Below are 21,415 nucleotides of genomic sequence, written 5' to 3'. Positions count from 1 at the left end.
GAATTTTGCTTCTTATTCAATTCCTTCCCCGTCAAATGAAACTAATTAATTATCCGTCTATATATGAGCGTTAGAATTCTCATTTACGTTTTAATATATCTTAACTCACATGCATGGAAACATTTTTTTTTTTTTTTTTTTTGCTTAGCTAATGGTAAAACCTAACATAAAGTGAATCAATTTTTTTTTTCTTCTTATTATCAGTCTCATTACGCGCAGTAAATATATTAATCTTAACTTACAGTTAAACATATTTCATAGATTAGCTCATTGATGGGACACACTTCTTGGACAATTTATATATCACCGTCATAATTATTAAGTTATGAAAATTAAGAAGATTATTGTTACTTTTTACTAATAGATATTAATTTTACGTTGAGTAAGTCGGAAAGGGCCTAGAGAGCTTCCCAGATTGTTCTTGTTGAAAATATAATATTGAGTTGAGAACATTTCAACTTAAAAATTGCAGCCCTTGTGAAATTTGTCTCATAATAAATTAAAAGATACACTGTACATGCCAGGCTAGTTATTTGCGTGCATGTTAGAATGTAGCTGGTATGTGACTGCGCATCTTCATCCAATCCAGACATCGGTGTGTATACACACAAACACACACACACACACACCCTCTGATGATTACGCATTTGGTCAATAGTTTTCTTTTGTTTTCTATAGTTTGGTGCTTGGATTTTATGAAGCAGTCCAAATTAGCTCACCTCTATTTGACTTCTTCCCCCTGAAGTAGCGGCGAATCCGCCACCTTGCCTTTATCTTGTCTCAGAGCTCTTTAGACACATGATACAAAGAAGCCTGCAATTGACTGGTAGTTTGCATATATATATATATATGAGTAAGGCTTGGGTGCTATGGATAGCATAGAGGGCCACCGTGCTACGGCTCAATATTCGAGTTTTCAAAATTCAAACGGTTGATCTGAACCGTTCATCTTGTTCTTCATATTAATATGTGTTTGGAGATCAAATTTTACATTTTTTGAAAATTTTTTAACTATTTTTTTAGATAGGTAGAAAATCAAATATCTTAATGGTGCAGAATTTTTTAGATCAAGTGATTTTCTACCTAACTAATAAAATAGTAAAAAAATTTCAAAAAATGTAAAATTTGGTCTCCAAACACATATTAATATGGAGAACAAGATGAACAGTTCGGATCTACCATTTGGATTTTAAAAACTCGAATATTGAGCCGTAGCACGGTGACCCTCTATGCTATCCATAGCACCCAAGCCTTACTATATATATATATATATATATATATATATATATAGAGGTAGGCTAATAAACAATTGATTGTTCCTAGCCTCCCGTGCAACCAAGTCATTTTCCGATTTTTAAAGTGCAAATGATCGATCCAAACCGTTAAATGTGATCTCCATATTAAAATGTGCTAGGAGACAAAATTTTATATTTTTTGAATTTTTTTTTACTATTTATTAAGCAACTTTGAAAATTGGTGATTCAACGGTGGCTTAACCAAACAGTAAAATCAGAATCTACCGTTGGATCAGCGATTTTCAAAGTGGCTTAATAAATAGTAAAAAAATTCCAAAAAATGTAAAATTTTGTCTCCTAGCACATTTTAATATGGAGATCACATCTAACGGTTTGGATCGATCATTTGGACTTTAAAAATTAAAAAACGACTTGGTTGCACGGGAGGCTAGGAACAATCGATTGTTTATTAGCCTACCTCTATATATATATATATATATATATTTAAATAAAATGGAATTTTCATTTTTCAATTTTACATAAGATCACTATAGAATTTTTAATTGAATTTCAATCATGTGATCATATAGTCCCATATTTAGCTTAGCGCAAAATAAAGGTTAAAAGGTGTGAATCCAAATTTGTCTCCAAGGAAAATATATGTCACAAACTAGGCTGCCAAAAAAGCTTGTATTTAGATATTCGATTGATTTTGATTCGAAATTTTTTTTGCAATTAATCTTCGTTTGATTAATTGAAGTTCATCTTGAAATAAATCAAACTAGTTCGGTTCGAATCTTATTCAAACTCAAACTCAAACTGAGTATAGTTCATTCGAAATTGGTTCGTGAACTATTTAGGTTTGAATCTCAAATTAACATGTACCATTCAAATTAGAGCAACGCCAATGACGTCTCATTGCAAAATCAAGGTTTCATTTCAAATAAGAACAAATAGGTATCTGATATGATCAGATAAGATCCAGTGCAATGTCTAGTTTAAGCTATCCAATTTGCAAAAAATAACCAAGGATGAGTAGGGCAGCCAAAAAAGTTCGTAATTTGTGATTCAATTGACTTCGATTCAAAAAAAATTTCACAATTAATTCGTTCAATTAAAATTTGTTCTGAAACAAATCAAACTAATTTGGTTTAAATCTTATTCAAACTCAAGCTCAACTTAGAATAAGTTTGATTTGGTTTGATTTGCTTGTAGCCTTATCACAAGCACATGCTAAATCTGTTGGATATAAATTAAGAAAATAGTTTAATCAGCACAATGTGATGACCGCATTTCAGAGCAAATTAATTAAGTTATAAAGAAAAGTTGGCACGGCACTTTTTGAACAATTTAAGCGCCGTAAACTATATATATGCTCACTGGATATTTTGGCGGAATACTAGGCAGTTAAGAGTTTACATGGTAAACTAAATGTACTTTATAAGCATAAAATTCTCAGTAAAACATATAAAGAAGAAAACATAGGAGCAGAAAAAGGGTGGAATTGTGGAACTCTAGTGGTGCACATAAATAAGTATCATATACCAAACACTTCTCTCTGTTACTCTGTTAGGACTTAGGATCCTATATTCTTTATCTTTTCTTACAAGAATCAACTAGATAAATATTACCAAAAAAACCAAGAGAACTAAATATGCAACTCTAAAAGTAATGTGGTGTAAATATTGAATGGAAATGAATTTGGTTCCCATGGATTTTAACTGATGGAGGAGCGGGTCTATATAGCCAAGTTAGAAGTGTTTAGTCACCTCTATAATTTAAAAAAATTAAGTAGATATATATAGGCTGTGGCTAATTTGCTGCTGGCAGCATTTCTGCCGGGGGGTGCTGCCGCCCATTTTTCTGTTTTGTGATGTCCAAACAACAAATCCAAACCGTTAGATGTTTAATCTATATTATAATCTACTTGGAGACCAAATTTTACATTTTTTGAATTTTTTTTTACTATATATTAAGCTGGTATGAAAACCGCTGATTTCAATGCTGTAGAAATTTACTGAAATCAGCGGTTTTCAAACCAGCTTAATATATAGTAAAAAAATTCCAAACAATGTAAAATTTGGTCTCCAAGTAGATTATAATATAGATTAAACATCTAACGGTTTGGATTTGTTGTTTGGACATCACACGGCTAAATATAGCCCCGGCAGCACCTCTGCCGAAATGCTGCCAGCAGCAATTTAGACAGACCCGATATATATATATATATATATATTTTTTAAGTTTCTACATAGTTCAGCATTCTTTATAAATTGCTAAATATGTGCTTATAATTTAATGGTTAGATTTTCACTTTGTATAATTGTAAAAGTTTGAGTTTAAATTTCAGCCATGAGCTTAGAGACGGATGTAGGTTTAATGAATTAATGGAGATTAATTGATTCTTATTTTTTCAAAAAAAAATTTGTATTTATATATGATTTTTAATATAATTTATATTAAAATATTATAAAGACGTAAAATTAACCTCCATTCTTAATATGAAAATTATATATAATTAACTCTCATAATTTGAAAATCTACCTCCGTCTCTTCATGAGCTGGGCTGGTGTATGAGAAAATAAGTTTGATGCAACTCGATCCTAGTCTTGGTTCTTTGCATTTTTCTGTTTTAACTCTTGCAAGATTATAAATTGGTCAATGAACAGCACGCAATGGTCTTTCATATAATTTTTCTGTATGAGAAAATCTGTTTTATTTTTTCCTCCGAGCGTTATCCAGCTAGGGCTAGGCTGCTAGGCCTTATTTTCTGCTATTCTCAGACTAGTGTTTGACTACAGATCCAGCATTTAATATGCTGATTTCATATTGATATTTATGCATGTTATTATATAGCAAGCAATGGTCTTTGGGCTCCACGTGGGTTTAGTTGACTCTAAGTCCTCTAAGTATTTTTGTCTTTTCCTTTTGCAATTATACATTCTTAATAAAAAAAAACTAAAATTAATCTTAATTGAACATGAAATGGTGCCTTCAAATACTTCAGAGAAAATTTTGTTTCAAATTATAAACTAATATCAACTATATATATTGTGAATAAGAAGCATATTATGTTACCAGTAATAAGTAGAGAATGGTGCCGTCTACAATTAACTAAATTCACAATTTATGCTCAATATTTTTTTTAAAAAATTTGTAGAAGCTGCGAAGTCGTGAACGGAGCTCAAACTCTCGATCTTTGGTTAGCTATAGTTTTAGGACAGTTTTTCCTAACCAACTGTGCCACGGCGCCCCGTCTCAATTCATGCTCAAAATTGGCTCTAGTAAATTTATTTTGTTTTCCATTCATTAGTTTTTCTTAACAATTTAATGCATCTTTAAATATGATACATAAAGTGACTGCGTTAAATCTTGATCTCAACATTTCCATTAAGATATATTTTCTGGTTTTACAACGATCAAATAATGCGCTCTATATATATAATAAAAAGTAATACATGATAATACCACAAATTAGTAGTTAAATATTACAAGATCTCAATACTTCAAAATATCACACTTAATAGATCAATACACTACCTAACAAAATATAATAAATTTAATCATAAGTTTTCAATCAAGTCATTCTAATAAACTATAAATTTTGACCTGTCCGAACTTATCAATTCATCATACATCGATTAATAATCGTTAAGAAACCAGTTTTCAAACCGTTTTATGGTTTAATATAAGAATGGAGATAAGCTCTTAAAACTTCATTTTGAAAGCTTGATGCCAAAATTGGTGTTAAATAAACAATCGTTCATTTTGCATATTCCCAAGCTTACATGTGGGCACATGGGCCGAATTCTACAGCCCAGAAAAATAAACATTGAGCAATAATGTTAGTATTGTTTCTCTAAATTGTAAAACAGGATTGCTGAGGGATAAATATTTCAACTATGTAGGAATACTTTAGAACAAATTTAGGAGAGGATGTGACAAGTTGAGAAAATATGTTGAATAATTTTGTGTCTAATCTTGTAAGCCCTCCGCATCACAAGAAAAGACTAGGTCTCAAACTGAACTGAAAGAATTCAGATTAAACATGTCGTTTTTTCGATTAACTGAATCAGTTCGGTTCATTTTTTAAAACTGGTTTAATGTTCGGTGCAGTTTAAAAAAATTTATAACTGGTTGGACCGATCCAATCGAAATTTTTAAACATGTTCCAAGTCCGAACCAAATATTAAAAAAAAAATGAAAAATTACAACATCATGTATATTGCTTTGTTCAGTTTAAAACCGGTTAGATCAAACCAAACAAAAATTTTAAATCTATCTTAAAAAAATTTTAAAAAAAATTTAAAAAAAAATTTATGGTATCTTTTTATTTTGGTTCAACCGAATAAATTAAAATTTAGTTCAAAAAAATTCGGTTCGATTTTAATTCAGTTGATAAGTTTATTTCGATCAACTCGGTTGTATTTTCTAAAACCAAATAAATTTATAATTTATCCATTTTACTTTGATTTTAACCAAACCAAACCGATGAACATGTAAGGTTGGTTGGGACCCGGCTTCGCTGTGGATCCCTCGAATTTAATAGATGCATTTTAAAAGATATATATAAGGAATGCAATGATCGACAGAAGAAATGTTTGGCTTCATCTCCCAAATCATAACATAATTAAAGAAAACATAAAATAATTACATAATGAACATATTACCGATTTGATTCGGAATTAGTTTGTTCTTTTATAATATAAATAATGGAGTAAAATATTAATATGTTAGAATAAAATAAAAAATTATAAAGTTTACGAATAATTTGGGTGTAAATTTGAGAGAATTAGTCGGGTATGACATGGATTAAATCCATCAATTCGTTCAAGAGCTGAAGTAGATACAATATAATACAAATAGTATTTAAATTTTTTGTTATTATTATTAAAGGATAGGAATAAAAATATTTTTAGGGAACAAATATTACTCCATTTGAATTATCGTTTACTTAAAAATGTACTAGTTTCCATTCAAATAAAGACAGATCTGTAAATTACAATTTTCATCATACGCCTAATAAAGACCAGTAAAATAATATTATGAATTTATATATATATATATATATATAGGGTTCGGCTAATTTGCTGCCGGCAGCATTTTAGCCGGAAGTGCTGCCACTGTTTTTTTTTTTTTTGATGTTCAAATGACAAATCTAAACCGTTAGATGTTTAATCTATATTATAATCTACTTGGAGACCAAATTTTATATTTTTTGGAATTTTTTACTATTTATTAAGCTGGTTTGAAAACCGCTCATTTCAGTAAATTTCTGCAGCATTGAAATCAGCGGTTTTCAAACCAGCTTAATAAATAGTAAAAAAATTTCAAAAAATGTAAAATTTTGTCTCTAAGTAGATTATAATATAGATTAAACATCTAACGGTTTATATTTGTCGTTTGAACATCAAAAAATAGAAAAAACAGTGGCAGCACTGCCGGCAGAAATGCTGCCGGCAGCAAATTAGCCACACCCTATATATATATATTTTTTCTTGGTCATTCGGAATTATAGGCTTATTACAGTGCTGCATATATTGTAGGCCCACTATAAGTCAAGTTGGGCCTTAAGTAAAGCCCAAACTGAGTAAGTAGAATTAATTACTACACCAGTTCAATCAGTTCCTAGTTCCTACCAATAATTCTCATTTTAAATTTTAGATGAAACGCAGCTTCTGCGAAGATTTTCAAAAAATAAAAAAGAAAAAAAGAAATTTAGATGAAACATTACGCATGAGCTCTTGGAAAATCAGCAGACAAAAATTTACTACAGTAATAACAAAATTACCACTCTAGTGCTAAATTTGTGGTGGTATATGCGGTATTTATTTCCATTGTCATTCATGCCATGGGTGAAAGCATTTACTTTTTCATTTCTATTTTGTCAGATGTACAACAGTTGAAAGACCAGATAAGCATCAAAATATGATGATGTCATTAATGGTGTGATTCCATTTGTCGTTTTTAGATCAGAGAGGATGAACATAAAAGGGAGGGGTTAACTGTCTAAGCCAATCAACAGTGACAATCTATAAAGCATTTTTTTCTTTGGATCATTTCAATATATTTCAACTAATACAGTAATAAAAGAGAAAAAATAAATGTTCTACAGAACGAACATGGGATCCACATGCTATAATGAATGAGGAAAATTCATTGGAAGAAACGTGTTAAGAGTGATGTCTAGGTGCCAGTGCTATTCGTCTACCATCTTAAAATCAAAAGAAAAGAAAAAGAAAGAGGTACAGGTGCCACGTGCCAGTGCACTAACATGGTCACCAAATCAAATCAATTTAATTTAGATACATGTTGTCAGGGATTCCAAAATCACAGACTACATTACCATATAAATAAACTTCTCTTCCTCTGGATTTTTCCCTTTTGATTACATCATACCCGGTTCTGGTACAAATGAGCTTATTTCCAGGGCATTAGGAAAGAACTGGTTGCAACTAGTATATATACCAGTAAACAAATGACACAAGGAATTTAAGAACTGATACGGATATAACAGTTTCGTAACAGTATCATTGTGGTTAATATGAGTACAGAATATAATTTCCATGCATGTAAAAAACCAAACAATTACAGTACTATTACCAATTTTGATATTTGTTATAGGTCGACAAGGCAACAAGAGCATTTATAACTTTTCCTCCTCTCATACCAATCAAAACCCAACTAACCTGAGACTCACATTGATGCATTTGCTTTATATTGGCTAAGGTCACAACCTCCCACGATAGATTTTTTAGCCTATTATTGACTCATAAATCTCCCTCATATAACTAGATTGTTGGCACATAATGATAGAACAAATATTTCAGTGGCAAAAATGCAGAGCATGCAACATGCAACTATATATATAATGTGGCGCCATTGACATGATGAATATATTAAAATGTTCTTGCACATCAAATTTTATATTTTTTTTTGAATTTTTGTACTATTTATTAAATATTTTACAAAATCGTTGTTTCCAAACTATTGAAATTTTGTATTCATCTTAATAAATAGTAAAAAAATTCAAAAACAAATGTAAAATTTGATTTGCAAATACATTTTAACATATCCATTATATGGAACGGTTTGGATTAACTGTTTGGACTTCAAAAATATAGAATGTAATCTGATGTCACCAAAAAAAGGTGCAAGTGGATCCCTCCTCTTTACTAATTCGCTACAAATATTTCCCCACAGAATATATGACAGAAAATTTAGAATCTATTATACAAGGTAGGCTGGTTACAGTGTGGAACTGTAGGTTGTTTGCTCTTTTTTATCAATTCAAGTAAAGGACGCAAATTAATTGTCATTTGGGTTTCCTTGGCGTGTCTACCTGTAACATCTTTGTATTATCTTATGATCCTCTCGGTACATGAATTCAACAAAAAAAATGTAAAAAGAAAAAATGAGAATGATATTAAACAATCAATTTTACCTCACAAAGAGGAAGGATCAAATTACACCTTTTTTTTATGATACCGGATTATACTCTATGTTTACAAAGTCCAAATAGTCAATACAAACTGTTCAACTTGTTGGATATATTAAAATGTGCTTGCAGATCAAATTTTACATTTTTCTGAATTTATTTACTATTTATTAAGATGGGTACAAAAATTCAACGGTCTAAATATAGCGATTTTGTTAAATACTTAATAAATAGTAAAAAAATTTCAAAAAATATAAAATTTGATCTACAATCACATTTAACATATCCAACAAGTTGAACGGTTTGGATCGACTGTTTGGACTATGAAAACTTTAAAAATGGAAAGTGTAATTCAGTGTCACCAAAGTTTAGTTATATGGCAAGAAAGTTTGTATCATTCAACTAATCATAGTAACAGATTTAGAATTTCAAACCGTAAGCTTAGGACAGTGACACGAGTTCTCGTCTCTCTTTGAAGAAACATAGGTTCAATTCTTGAGAACATCATCTAAAAGGAATTCATACCCCCTCAGGTTATCTGACTGAGTAGAATTGAATCAGACGATTAGAAAATGGATTGGTACGCATCTCAAAGCACAAATAATCCTGCCCCCTCTGTCATCCCGAATCCCGACCAGCTAAGAGTAAATCTGAGCCGTCCATTTCAATTGTGTTGAGTCAGGTACTGGGAGGATATGGATCCATCTAAAAGATAGTGGAGTGTATCGGAATCTTTTAATAAAAAACATAGATTTGTAATTTCATATAATTTGATAAGATTTAAAGTTTGTAAAACAAATATAATACGGATATCATGATTTAAGAAAATTTCGGTAATTTATAATGCATATAATGCTTTTATAATTTGGAAATAATATGTGTATAAGATCCGGCGACATTCTTAGAATGCTCATAGAAAAAATCAATCAATTGCGAAAAAAAATAGTATAATTCAAGTATTAAATCACCAATCAAATGCTGGATTGCTGGTACAGTTGATTCTTGGATGTAGCCACCATGTAGGTAAATCAATCTTATACCATACAATGTGAAAGGCAGGTCAGAACAGCTGGATGGAGTCATGGAGGAATTGAACATTGTACCACTTTTCTTTTCTTTTTTAAGTGAGGCACTGTACCACTTAGACTATCAGAACAAGGAGAAAGTCAACTCTGAGAAAGAAAGGCAGTTGAGGCTTCGGCTTGTAAAAGCTGCATTATGTAATATTTAAGATTCCCTCTGTAAAATTTGATGTCTTGTCTGTGGGGTTTGTGGGCTTGATAGCTAGCTCTTATTTTAGAGGATCCGTACCTATCCGCTTCTTCTTTTCTAACACTGTAGACTATGATCCAGAAAGAAAGAGAGAGAGAGAGAGAGAGAGAGAGGGAGGGAGGTAAAAGAAAGAAGGCAGTGTATAAAGTTAACGTCCTTTACATTTTAATTTGGAGATTATAAAATTTAAATAGTTTGTATTAGAGGCGGATGCAGCATACTACAGGGTAGGGTTGGATTCTGAAATTCAATTTACAAGAGTTTTTAGGTTCTTGTTCTACTCTGAAAAATGCATCTCTTAGAAAAAAAATATTGTTCATGTACAACTCATTTTTTTAAAATTTATGCAGCTGAAATAAAAAATCGTGCAACCCACGATCACAATTTTCTTTCTCTTCTCTTATTTCAGCTTGCAATTTTATTTCTCCTGACTTCTGACAAATTCATCTTAAATTCTATCTCCTCATCTAACATAAAAATAAATATTTACATATATACTTAATTTTATAATTTACTTCCAATCTCGTTTCACGATCGGATCCGTTTCTTCGATCGTCGTTGCTCTCCGACAACGATTGGATCTATTCACCGTCACACTTCGATCGAGATGAAAACTCTACACTTCGAACTCCGACGTTACCGCACTCTCAGCTCCATTCGGCTCCACTCGGCACTAATCTCTACTCTCTCGCTCCACGATTGGATCCGCTTCTTCGACCGTCATCGCGCACCAACGACGACCGGATCTACTCACCATTGCGCTCCGACTGAGATGGGACTCTACGCCCTGAGCTCCGACCAAACCACATTTTCGACTTCAGTCGTCTCCGCTTGGCTCCGGTTCCTACCCTCTCTCATTCTCCTCTTCGCTTGAGGAGGTAGTACCGAGAGAGAGGGGAGACGTTGTATTGAAAATGAGATCTACAAAGAGTGAAAATGATGGAGTTGAGCGGGAGTGAAGTGAGAGATTTGGCAAATTCATCTTGTCGATGCATCGTCTCTTCTTCCGCAGCTACAATTTCTGCTAAGCCACTCAGGACCTCAGGTCGCGCTCCTCTGATCCTCCTCCGCTCAATCAATTTGCTCAATGCAGCTTGGTAGCTCCTCTTCTCCTCCTCCGTTAGTGCAGGCTTGATTGCCAATTTGAGGCTTAGTTTTAGTATAAGCTTAATCGTGATTTGATTAGAAAATTTGAGGATTAGTTTCAACCTATTAGATTTGAATCCGATTCTATAATTTTTCTTACCCTATTTTAGTGAAAAATTATGCATCCTTCCCTAATTTGTATATAGAGTTCACCTCATCTTCAATCCTCTTTGTTGAAGTTACATCACCGACTTTGAATGGACTCTCCAGTAAGAGTGTGCTCCAGAACCTGTTGCGCAGAGGAAAGGGACGGGAGACGAAGGAAGGGTAACACGGCTCGTGTTACTCCGTCTACACCCCGAATCGGGGGGTATGAATTTCGGAAGCTTTCAACGTAGATTTACCCCTGCAATAGTAGCGTTTCCCCTTCCTCTCCTCTCCGATTTCTTCATTCTGGAGCGAGTAACCGTGGCAGGCAGCTCCGGTCTGCCTTCGTCTCTCATTCCTTTCCTTTAATGAGAGATTTACTCTCCGTTGTGGAGCACACTCTAAAAGTCCGAAGAAGGCCCAACCAAATTTGTTCTGGATTATTGAAGAAACTACTTAACCTACTCTTATGTTGGTAATGAAGAAGCTTCTAGAAAAATACTAATTTAATGTTTATCTACACCGACCTATGGATTCAGTAGTATAAGAATATACTAGCTAGAAAGTAGTACTTTGTAGTAGTATATTGTATCAAGTACAATCTAAGATAAATTGAACCGACATTATATATAGAGTAAAGCTAGCGTGTGACATGCTCATCAAGAAAGTTTGGTGAGCATAACTCCAAAAATATATCGGATCGACGTCAAATGTCAAATCCAAACCGTTGAAATCCATGTACTTCATGAATGATGCATATACATGCAAAATTTTGAAAGTTTCGAGTTTATTTGCTACACGGTCAAGTGGTCAAAGAAATAATAAAAATTGAATATATAAAATAACTTATAATAAAATGTTCATTTCTTTGACCACTTGACCGTGTAGAAAATAAACTTGAAACTTTCAAAATTTTGCATGTATATGCATCACTCATGAAGTACATGGATTTCAACGGTTTGGATTTGACATTTGACGTCGATCCGATATACTTTTGGAGTTATGCTCACCAAACTTTCTTGGTGAGCATGTCACACACTAGCTTTACTCTTATATATATATATATATATATATATATATATATATATATATATATATATATATATAAATAGGTAGTATGAGGTGCTGTAAAGGTGAGAGAGAATAAGAAATAAATCAAGTAGTATGGTAAAAACTCTTGTAATCTCCATTTATAATATTAGATAGTTTAATATTTAACATTTTTCTCTCTTCTCTCTTTCAAAATTTAAGTTTTGAAACAAGTAAACAGAGTCGGATCAGGTCTTATCACCCCTCGTCTCCTCTTTTATCCTCATATGAAACACACTCTTAGTGTGGATTGTGTACTATATAAACAATGTGTGTCATTTATGTTAAAAATTGATAACAAATTTCATATAAAAATGGATTTTTCGCAATAAATTAATTAAATATGGGCATGAGCTGGGTGCCTGGGTGTCGACTCTGAAGTATTTATACATATATTGTATCTCAAAAGATAAAATAAGCGATAACATTGCACACAAGATGTTTACAGTTAGTATCATGGTGTCTATACCTAAATATATAAATTTTAAAACTTAACACTTAACCAAATTTAAACTTGTAGTTTGTATATATTGTTTCGATCTGATATCATATATATGTTTTAAAATTGTATTTTTTTAGGCCTTTTAATATGCATTGCTCAATATTTGATACACAGTTTCATGATGTTTGTATTTATTATCAAATATAAATGGTCACAAATGCATTGTTTAATATTTAAACTTCTACACTGGTTTTTTATTTAATGTTGTGCTGTTCAAATTTTCATTGTTCGGTATTTATAATTAACTTCGTAGTGCTTATACGAGCATATTTGTTCAAAATTTGACCCAAAAAAAAAGAGAGAAAGCAATCATTAATTTTAAAATGCGAAAACACATATTAAAGAGGAAAGGATGAGAATTACGGACTTAATACAGTGACACGAATCTAGTCTTTACTGAGAGATACAAGTTCACAGTATCTAAATGATGGGGGCGAGGGGTGATTGAAGAACACACAGAAAAGTTATCGAAAGGAGGAGGCAGGATGCAGCGGACTCCAGAGGATAGATATATTGGATCAGAATTTCATAAAATTAAAAGATTAAAAGAAGACCAATTTTGCAATTTCTGAAGGCCCGACAGCTACTGCATAATTGCATCATGAATGCTTCTAGAACCTTTCTCCTTTGCACTTTAGATCACTGACAACCTTATCCCACGCGTGCACCTTCAAGTAAAATCACCAACCAAATACGGTTTTAAACAGAAGCAAGCAGCATGTGTATACGGACTTCTTTTTGGGTAAAGTTTTAAAGAGAGAAGTTTGGGTTCATGTAGAGCAGTTCTGATTCTATAGTCCATGCGCTGCATGAAACCAATTAAAACTGCTCTATTGTAATCTTTACACAAATTTTTCTGAATGTGCTTATTATTTATTTTAAAGAAAAAATGTTATGTTAATTTTGCTATCTCTGTAACATTCATATTTATTTTAATCATATATGATGTGAGTACAGCAATGTAGTATTGAATTACTTATTAGATTACTATCGGTCAGCAATATTAAATAATTTGGTACAGCTGCTTACTCCAACAAGTACCGCATTAAAGGCGTTGCTTGCACAAATGAGAGTAAAGGGCACCTAATTAAATAAACCAATAGGATTATTATTTAAAGAAGAAAAGGAAATATCATACAAGATTTTTCAAGAAGAATTATTACAATTGTTAACTTTGGCAAAGTGTTCAATTTACAAAATTGATATGCAAATCCAAAACACATGCATACCGACAAAAATTACGTTCAGAAAAGGTGATATAGACAGATCTCTTAAATTGTTTAAAAATATGAACATGAAAAAATTGAAAATCTTGCACTAAAATATTAAACGAGACAGACCAATAAAAGAGTAAGTTGAGTAGGGAGGTTGTCCTTTCTTACAATTTGGCAAACCAAACTCTTTGTCCACTTATTTATAACTATGGACAAGCATTGCTGGTTCTCTTCTCTTCTGGACCCCTCCTTTTTTTGGATAATTAGGCTCTAGATTGTTTGCTATCCCCAACTTCAACCCAGGAAAACCGGGTACACATTTTTACAGGGCAGATTTTATTCATTGAAAGGTATAAGCCGAAATTTTTATTAATACCACTGTCAAAAAAAAATCACAAATTATGGGAAATTCAAAAAATACAAGGGCCTCTAAGTCAATATACGGCTTCATTCTGGGGGGAGGGGGCGCAGATTGATGTTGAGCCCATCTCTCTCTCTCTATATATATATATAGAGGTGGTCTACGGTGAGTTGCGAAGTAAAACGCATTTCTACTTCACGCCGTATTTTTATTTTGAAAGTCCAAATGACTGATCTGAACCGTTAGATGTTTAATCCATATTGAAATGTGCTTGGAGACCAAATTTTACATTTTTTGGAATTTTTTTACTATTTATTAAGCATTTTTTAAAATTGTTGTTTTGCTGTGAACAGTAAAAAACAGTAAAATTTTCTGGACCATCAGATCAGCGACTTTCAAAATTGCTTAATAAATAGTAAAAAAATTCCAAAAAATGTAAAATTTGGTCTCCAAGCACATTTCAATATGGAGAACAAGATGAACGGTTCGGGTCGACGTTTTGAACTTAAAAATCGCAAAATATGAGCGTGAAGTAAAATAATCGCTTTACTTCGCAACTCACCGTAGCCCATCTCTCTCTCTCTATATATATATATATATTTCTCTCTATTAGTTGTGTATTGTGTGAAGCCAACTCTATTAATATCTTTATTCGTATCTAGCAAAATCAAAATGATATAATGATGTTTAGTCACGGCCGGATCTAAGGCTTAGTCAAAGGTGACTAAGCCAGCCCTATATATGACTTTAAAATTTTAATTATATGTATAGGAATTTAAATTAATTTAATTTTTTTTTAACTCTTTATATAGTCTAGCTATCCTCAATAAGTGACAAATATTTTGTTGTAGCCTAGTGGTTAAAGCTTTATTTTGTTGTTAGAGGTCTTGAGTTCAAATTTCACTCACTACAATTGTGAATTTTAATTTTTAGTCACCCCATTAAATTTTTTTAGTTACGCCCGAGTTTAGTGGTTCTAATGGGACGTGCATTGAGTTTGAAAAGTATATATCAGGGTCAATGTTTTGAAATTTATATATTTTGTATATAAATTCTTTTAGTAAAAGATATAGGTAATACCAAATATTATTTTGAATATAGTTAACCCTGTCAAATATTACTTTGACGTCTGATACATTACTTCCATGTATGGATACAAATAGCATTGAATTCGTCATGAAGATTGATTGAATATATTTGCCAATAAAGCAAGTTCTATTAAAAAAATAAACAAAATAAACAAAAGAAGAAGGAAAAAATAAAAAAGAACATGCGTACCTACATATAAGTTGTGTCATGAGTGGAATATATGTAGAATTGAAAGGTGACTAAGTCACATCTATGAATATTTCAATTTTGTTCTTTGAAAATTTTAAATTTTACAAAAAATATTATTATTAACTCTCCTCACAAAATAAAATTACATGACATTTATTCATTTAGCACATCTCTATCTCAATTTTCTAATTCCATCCCTGAACACTACATTTTAGAATCACTCCAGGTACCTGACTCAAGCAAATTGGAAACGGGCGGTCCAGGCTCGTTCTTTTAACTTGGCACGAATCTCAAAGTACAAATAATACTGTTTTGAGTTAATGTGGTTTGTCCATTTTAATTTGCTTGAGTCAGGTACCTGAGAGATTCGGATTCGAACACTGCAAAGTGTAAATCAAATGTAGATATATGTTATCATAACTTTTTCTTTAATTAGCCTTATATATACCTACGATATAAGTTTGTGGAAAAATCTCACTCGGAATGAGATCTATCTTTCTTTATCGATCCTTAATTAGAGCTTGGAAGATGTTTGACAACATATTTAATAAACATATAGTAATTTGGGGTTATCTAAATTTAAATATAATTATCATTAAAAAGAACAATATACCTCCATGGAAATTTTATGTTGTAATTAATATTGATTTTGTTATTAGCACTAGTACTAAATTATTTTATTATATAAATAAATATAGTAGCACTAGTACAACCTTGTTAAAAAAAATCATTAAAATGTAGTGATAAAGTACTATCCCTAGCTTAATTAATCCTGCAATCTTATATGATCCTTATCATACATTTAGCGGGAATAATTAATATAAAGATCATATATAATTATTTCTAGTAAATTACTAAGGTGTCATATACAGTGTTATAGGTACTATTATAAATTATGATAGGAACATTTTCAAGCGCAATCTTCATTACTATTATTGCAACAGTGATCCCAATACATATATACATGCATATAATTTTATTAAATTGAATACTTAAGTTAACTGAACTATATACAAATTTTATTAAGCAGCAGAACGCCAATGAACATATATATGCTGATTATTTTGATAGGAACGTCCAGTATATATACATTGACACCCCCCCCCCCCCCCCCCCCCCCCCCCCCCTCTCTGTTTAAGAAGTATTCAAATTAGGTGACTCCCTTTTTTTTCTTTTTCTTTTTTTATTATGCTAAATCCTAAAGAGAGTGGCTCTTACACTAATATCATTAATTATAGTAAATTTTGTATTTGTACAAGCCAGATCAAATATGTACAACTCTGGTGATCACCAAACAAAACCACCCAAATAGGTCTCAAGCGTGCCCTAGTGGGCATGCCACAGCAAAAGACCAAAGAGATATAGGTAGAACAAAAGAGCAAAAGGAAACAACCCCCCCCCCCCCCCCCCCCCCCCCCCCCTCAAACTAGGGTTACTGACATGGCCCAAAGAGATGGTTGTTTCCTTCTGCCCTTGTGAGGTGGAAATTGGTTGGACCATCAATTCAGCCTGCCCTTTTAGGTCTTCTACTAAACCAAAGGCATGAATGAAAAGAGTCATGTGAACCTTACCATGACAATCTCAACTCATTAGGTGAAGGAGAAGAAACAAACATCAACTTATATACACATGCATCGATCCAATGTCGTATCCATCATAAAACCCAACAGATAAAAAGAAAAACCAAAGACAAAAGATTCTCCATGAAGAAAAGATTTCTAATACTACGACATTTCATACCGGTGACAAGGGTCCAATGTGATTCGGCTTGTACAAGGATGAGAGTTGTGAGGTACAGCGAGTGCCAGAAAAATCATGCCGCTAGAACAGGCGGCTATGCAGTTGATGGATGCAGAGAGTTTATGCCCGAAGGAGACGAGGGGACGGATGAGGCCCTCATATGTGCAGCATGTGGCTGTCACCGTAGCTTCCATCGCCGAGTGCAAGAATATGATGTCCACTGTGAATGCCTGGACTCGAGCCAATAGAATTTTGCTTTGTAACATTGAATTTTTATTCAAGAATTGGTTTCTTTGCATCTTCAGGTAGAAGTCTAGTATTGTATGCTTGAACTGTGTTTTGTTTTCTTTTTTTATGTACGGTTTCTTTTTCTTTTTCTTTTTCTTTTAATTCCCATCTATAAGAATTGGCAAATGTGCAGTTAATAGGCTAATGGGAGGATTAATTTGTTGATGGTGTCATATTAATTTGGTGAGATATGGTCTTCAATTTTATGGTTTGAGCATGAGTAAATTGATTTCAGTTAATTGCATACAAGGTGATATATACCAGAAGTGCAGAACTGCTTACTGATACAGTGATCTAATTCTGAAATTAACTGATCATAATTTTGTCTTTTTTTTTTTTGCCAACAGAAAGCCAAAGGAAAACTGTGCATTTCTTGCTTTGAGAATATATATGTTATTAGTTATTACAGTTCCAATTGTGATCTTTCATATTTCATTCTTAAGCATTTTTTGGCATAATTAATTTCTTCGTTACTGTGATCAATTAGTATAGATCTTTGCCATTAGTACTATCTGTGCTCTCTTAGATTTATGTTCGACATGCAGTAGTGCATCTAGCTTTTCAATGCTAGAAATGTGACAAAACATTAACTGCGACAGGATAACTGCCCCTTCCAATCAACCAAGGGTTAATCCTAGCTAGAGCTAGTGACATCAGGGAATGAAAATTCCAATATCAAGTATATGCTGGTAGCTGCAACTGCCAAGAGTTTAAAAGAAAGAAAGAAAAAGTATGCTGGTAGCAGATACCATGCTTTTTTTTTCTAAAAACAAAAAAAAAGGAAAATTCAAAGATCTATTTGCAAAAAAAATTTAGAGGTATGTGAATTAAGATAGAAACATATTGGATGGAGAAAATAAACTAAAAGCATCTATAACTCAAATGAGTTTTTAAATAACTGTTAACTTCTTTTTAAAAATTATAGTCTTTAAAGTTTCTTACTCTCATATCTCTGAAATTAATTTTAGAATTTTTATTAAGTCACGTCAGCAACAAATTAAAAAGGAGAAATATTTTGAGCCAATCATTTAGTCAGTATGGAGTTTGTAAACAGTTTCTTAATAAGAAACTTAATTTAGTGTGTAGTTTATAAAAAAGAAACTCTCTCACATCTCTAAAACTGAATTAGAAATTGTTACATCAAATTAGAAACTGTAATAATACCAAATATGTAGATGCTCTAATATCACAAAATATAATTTAATCCTTTACAAAATTTAATCTTGCATGCAATTAATTTTTACCTTCACAAACGCTAGCTGTTGATACAACATGCTCAACAAAACTTAATAAACAATAGACTAGCGACTTACGTAAACTTACATGATAAAGATATTGACAATATATTTTAATTTCATACAATACACAGACAGTAGAATCAAAATGAAAAAAACAATAGACTAGCGACTTACGTAAACTTACATGATAAAGATATTGACAATATATTTTAATTTCATACAATACACAGACAGTAGAATCAAAATGAAAAAAACACATGTATGACTCATGCATTCAGTGCATGAAGTCAAAACAGCCCTTCAATATATCTTTACCCAAACCTATGGCAAAAGCTAGTTGAACTTCCTATTACGACCATTTTTTGTTTTGAAGTTTAAATATATAGGAATTTTGCTTGGATAACTTAGAAACTCAAATTAGAAATCATGATTTATGAATTATGACCCATTATCAATTGAATAATAGATTGGGCCGAGCCAATACCCATATAAAAATATTGCAAAAGTAGCATCAATTATTTTCATAGCTTGGAAGTGGGCCTTTTCTTCTTCCATTACCTGTAATTGTTAGATTTTGCAGTTGAATATTTGGATTAAGTTTGACAGAAGCCCAAACTTAATTTTTAAATTGAACCTATGTTAGCAAAATACCATTACTCGATATTTTATTTATTGGCACCTATATCTCACTTATTCCCAAATGAAAAAAAATATTTTTTTTATATCTTTATATTTTGAGAGAGAGGTGTTTGTATAACTGACCAAACATATATAGTTGTATATCGTTTCATATTGATATATTAATATTTGTGTATATATACACTATATAGAGAGAGTGAGGTTATGGTACTTTGCAATTCATGCTATGATTTTATATCTTTATTTCAAAATTTTAAATAGTTAATTTGAATCTTTCAACTTATTTTCATATAAAAATATATTAGTGGAGACCATATTTTATCTTTTTTTCTAATTTGTTCACTATTTTCTAAGATAAGATAAGAAAATCATCAGTAGATCGAAAGATAATGGACCATCCGAAAATAGTAATTTTCTACTTATCTAAAATATAGTATAAAATTAAATAAAATGTAAAATTTGGTGTGTAAGTAGATTTTTCATATGAAGATCATATTGAGCGGTTCGAATCAATGTTTGAACTTTGAAAATCAAAAATATGAATCCATAACACGAATCAATCTGCGCATTGCAAAATACTAGCCTCACTATATATAGATTATTGAGAGTAATTCATTTCTTTCAACTCAAAAGGTTCAAGAAGGAACAGTTTAAGATCACTAAATGAGATTAGACTTGGCGTCTATTGCTTTTTAACTTTGTTTTCCATCTTTTTGAAATTTTAAAAATAGATGTAAGAGATTGGATTGCATCCAATGAATGGTAACCATCGAGGGTCAAATCCATTGACCATTAGACTTGTAAGATATTGGATTGCATTCAATGAAGGAACAGTTTAAGATCACTAAATGAGGTTAGACTTGGAGTTTATTGCTTTTTAACTTTGTTTCCCACCTTTTTGAAAATTTAAAAATAGATGTAAGATATTCGATTGCATCCAATGAATGTGAACTATCGAGGGTCAAATTCATTAGTTCCCAGTCTGGTTTGGATTCAGTGTTTTCTCAGCTGTGATATGAATATAGTGAAAACCATCGCTAGGCTCCTATCACTCTAATCAAGCAAAAATGATCAATTTCTGTCCACATGATGCACATATTCCTGTGCATTTTTGTTTTGTTTAACTATATAATCTTCTACAACAGCTACTTTGTAATTTTTTATTATCAATGAAACTATCTACAGTTTTTCAGCAAAAAAAAAATCCAATTGTTGTCAATTTACCCTTTTTGCTCTCAAACGTGAAGAAATTCAAGATTGGGTAGCATATATATAATGGATGGCACCAAAGGGGATTGAATCCCAAATGTGCATACAATTTATACTTTCCAAATCTTTCCAATTTCGGATTCTTAAAGAAGACGTGTCACCAAGATCTGATTTTTTTATTTTATTTTTGGTATCTGGTGATGTGAAAAACAAGTCCAATATCATTCCTTAATTAATTAGAAGCCACTTTGCTAAATAAATTTGATGATGACTATTTGAATTGAAATTAAGCAAGGTAAGACATTTGTGGTCAAACAAGACACACATATTGTTTGATTAAAGTATGATAAGAAATATGTATTAGTGAAAGGGATGTTACCTGTCTAGTCTCTATACATGGTCACCAATTACCACCATTACCACATGACTTCTAAATAGTGGCTTAGAATTATATAATTGACCCCCTGATAGTGACAAAGTGCAATTTAGTGGTGCCATTTTAAATCAATTAATCTATCATTTACAAACAATTCCAAATGCCTATTGAGTATAATTAGGGAACATAAAATACGCACATACATAAACTAGACATAGAATCAAAATCCCTAGTTTGATTTCACATGAACTAAATAGTTGCATACTTAAGCAAAAAAAAAAATCACTCTGAGTTTATTTTTTT

At 31.8% G+C, this 21,415-nt stretch overlaps 1 protein-coding gene across 1 annotated transcript; it reads left to right on the top strand.

Annotated features, from left to right (window-relative positions):
* The first annotated feature begins 17,076 nt into the window (after nt 1–17,076).
* LOC144574224 (mini zinc finger protein 2-like) lies at nt 17,077–17,875 on the top strand. The gene has a single exon (XM_078324130.1). It carries the CDS (start codon nt 17,326–17,328, stop codon nt 17,608–17,610), a length of 285 nt encoding a protein of 94 aa, XP_078180256.1. The 5' UTR covers nt 17,077–17,325; the 3' UTR covers nt 17,611–17,875.
* The last annotated feature ends 3,540 nt before the right edge of the window (nt 17,876–21,415 follow it).

This window comes from Carex rostrata, chromosome 22, assembly GCF_964058835.1.
Source record: "Carex rostrata chromosome 22, lpCarRost1.2, whole genome shotgun sequence".
NCBI lineage: Eukaryota > Viridiplantae > Streptophyta > Magnoliopsida > Poales > Cyperaceae > Carex > Carex rostrata.
Note: the sequence above shows the minus strand (reverse complement) of the source record. Positions and strands in the feature narration are given on the sequence as shown.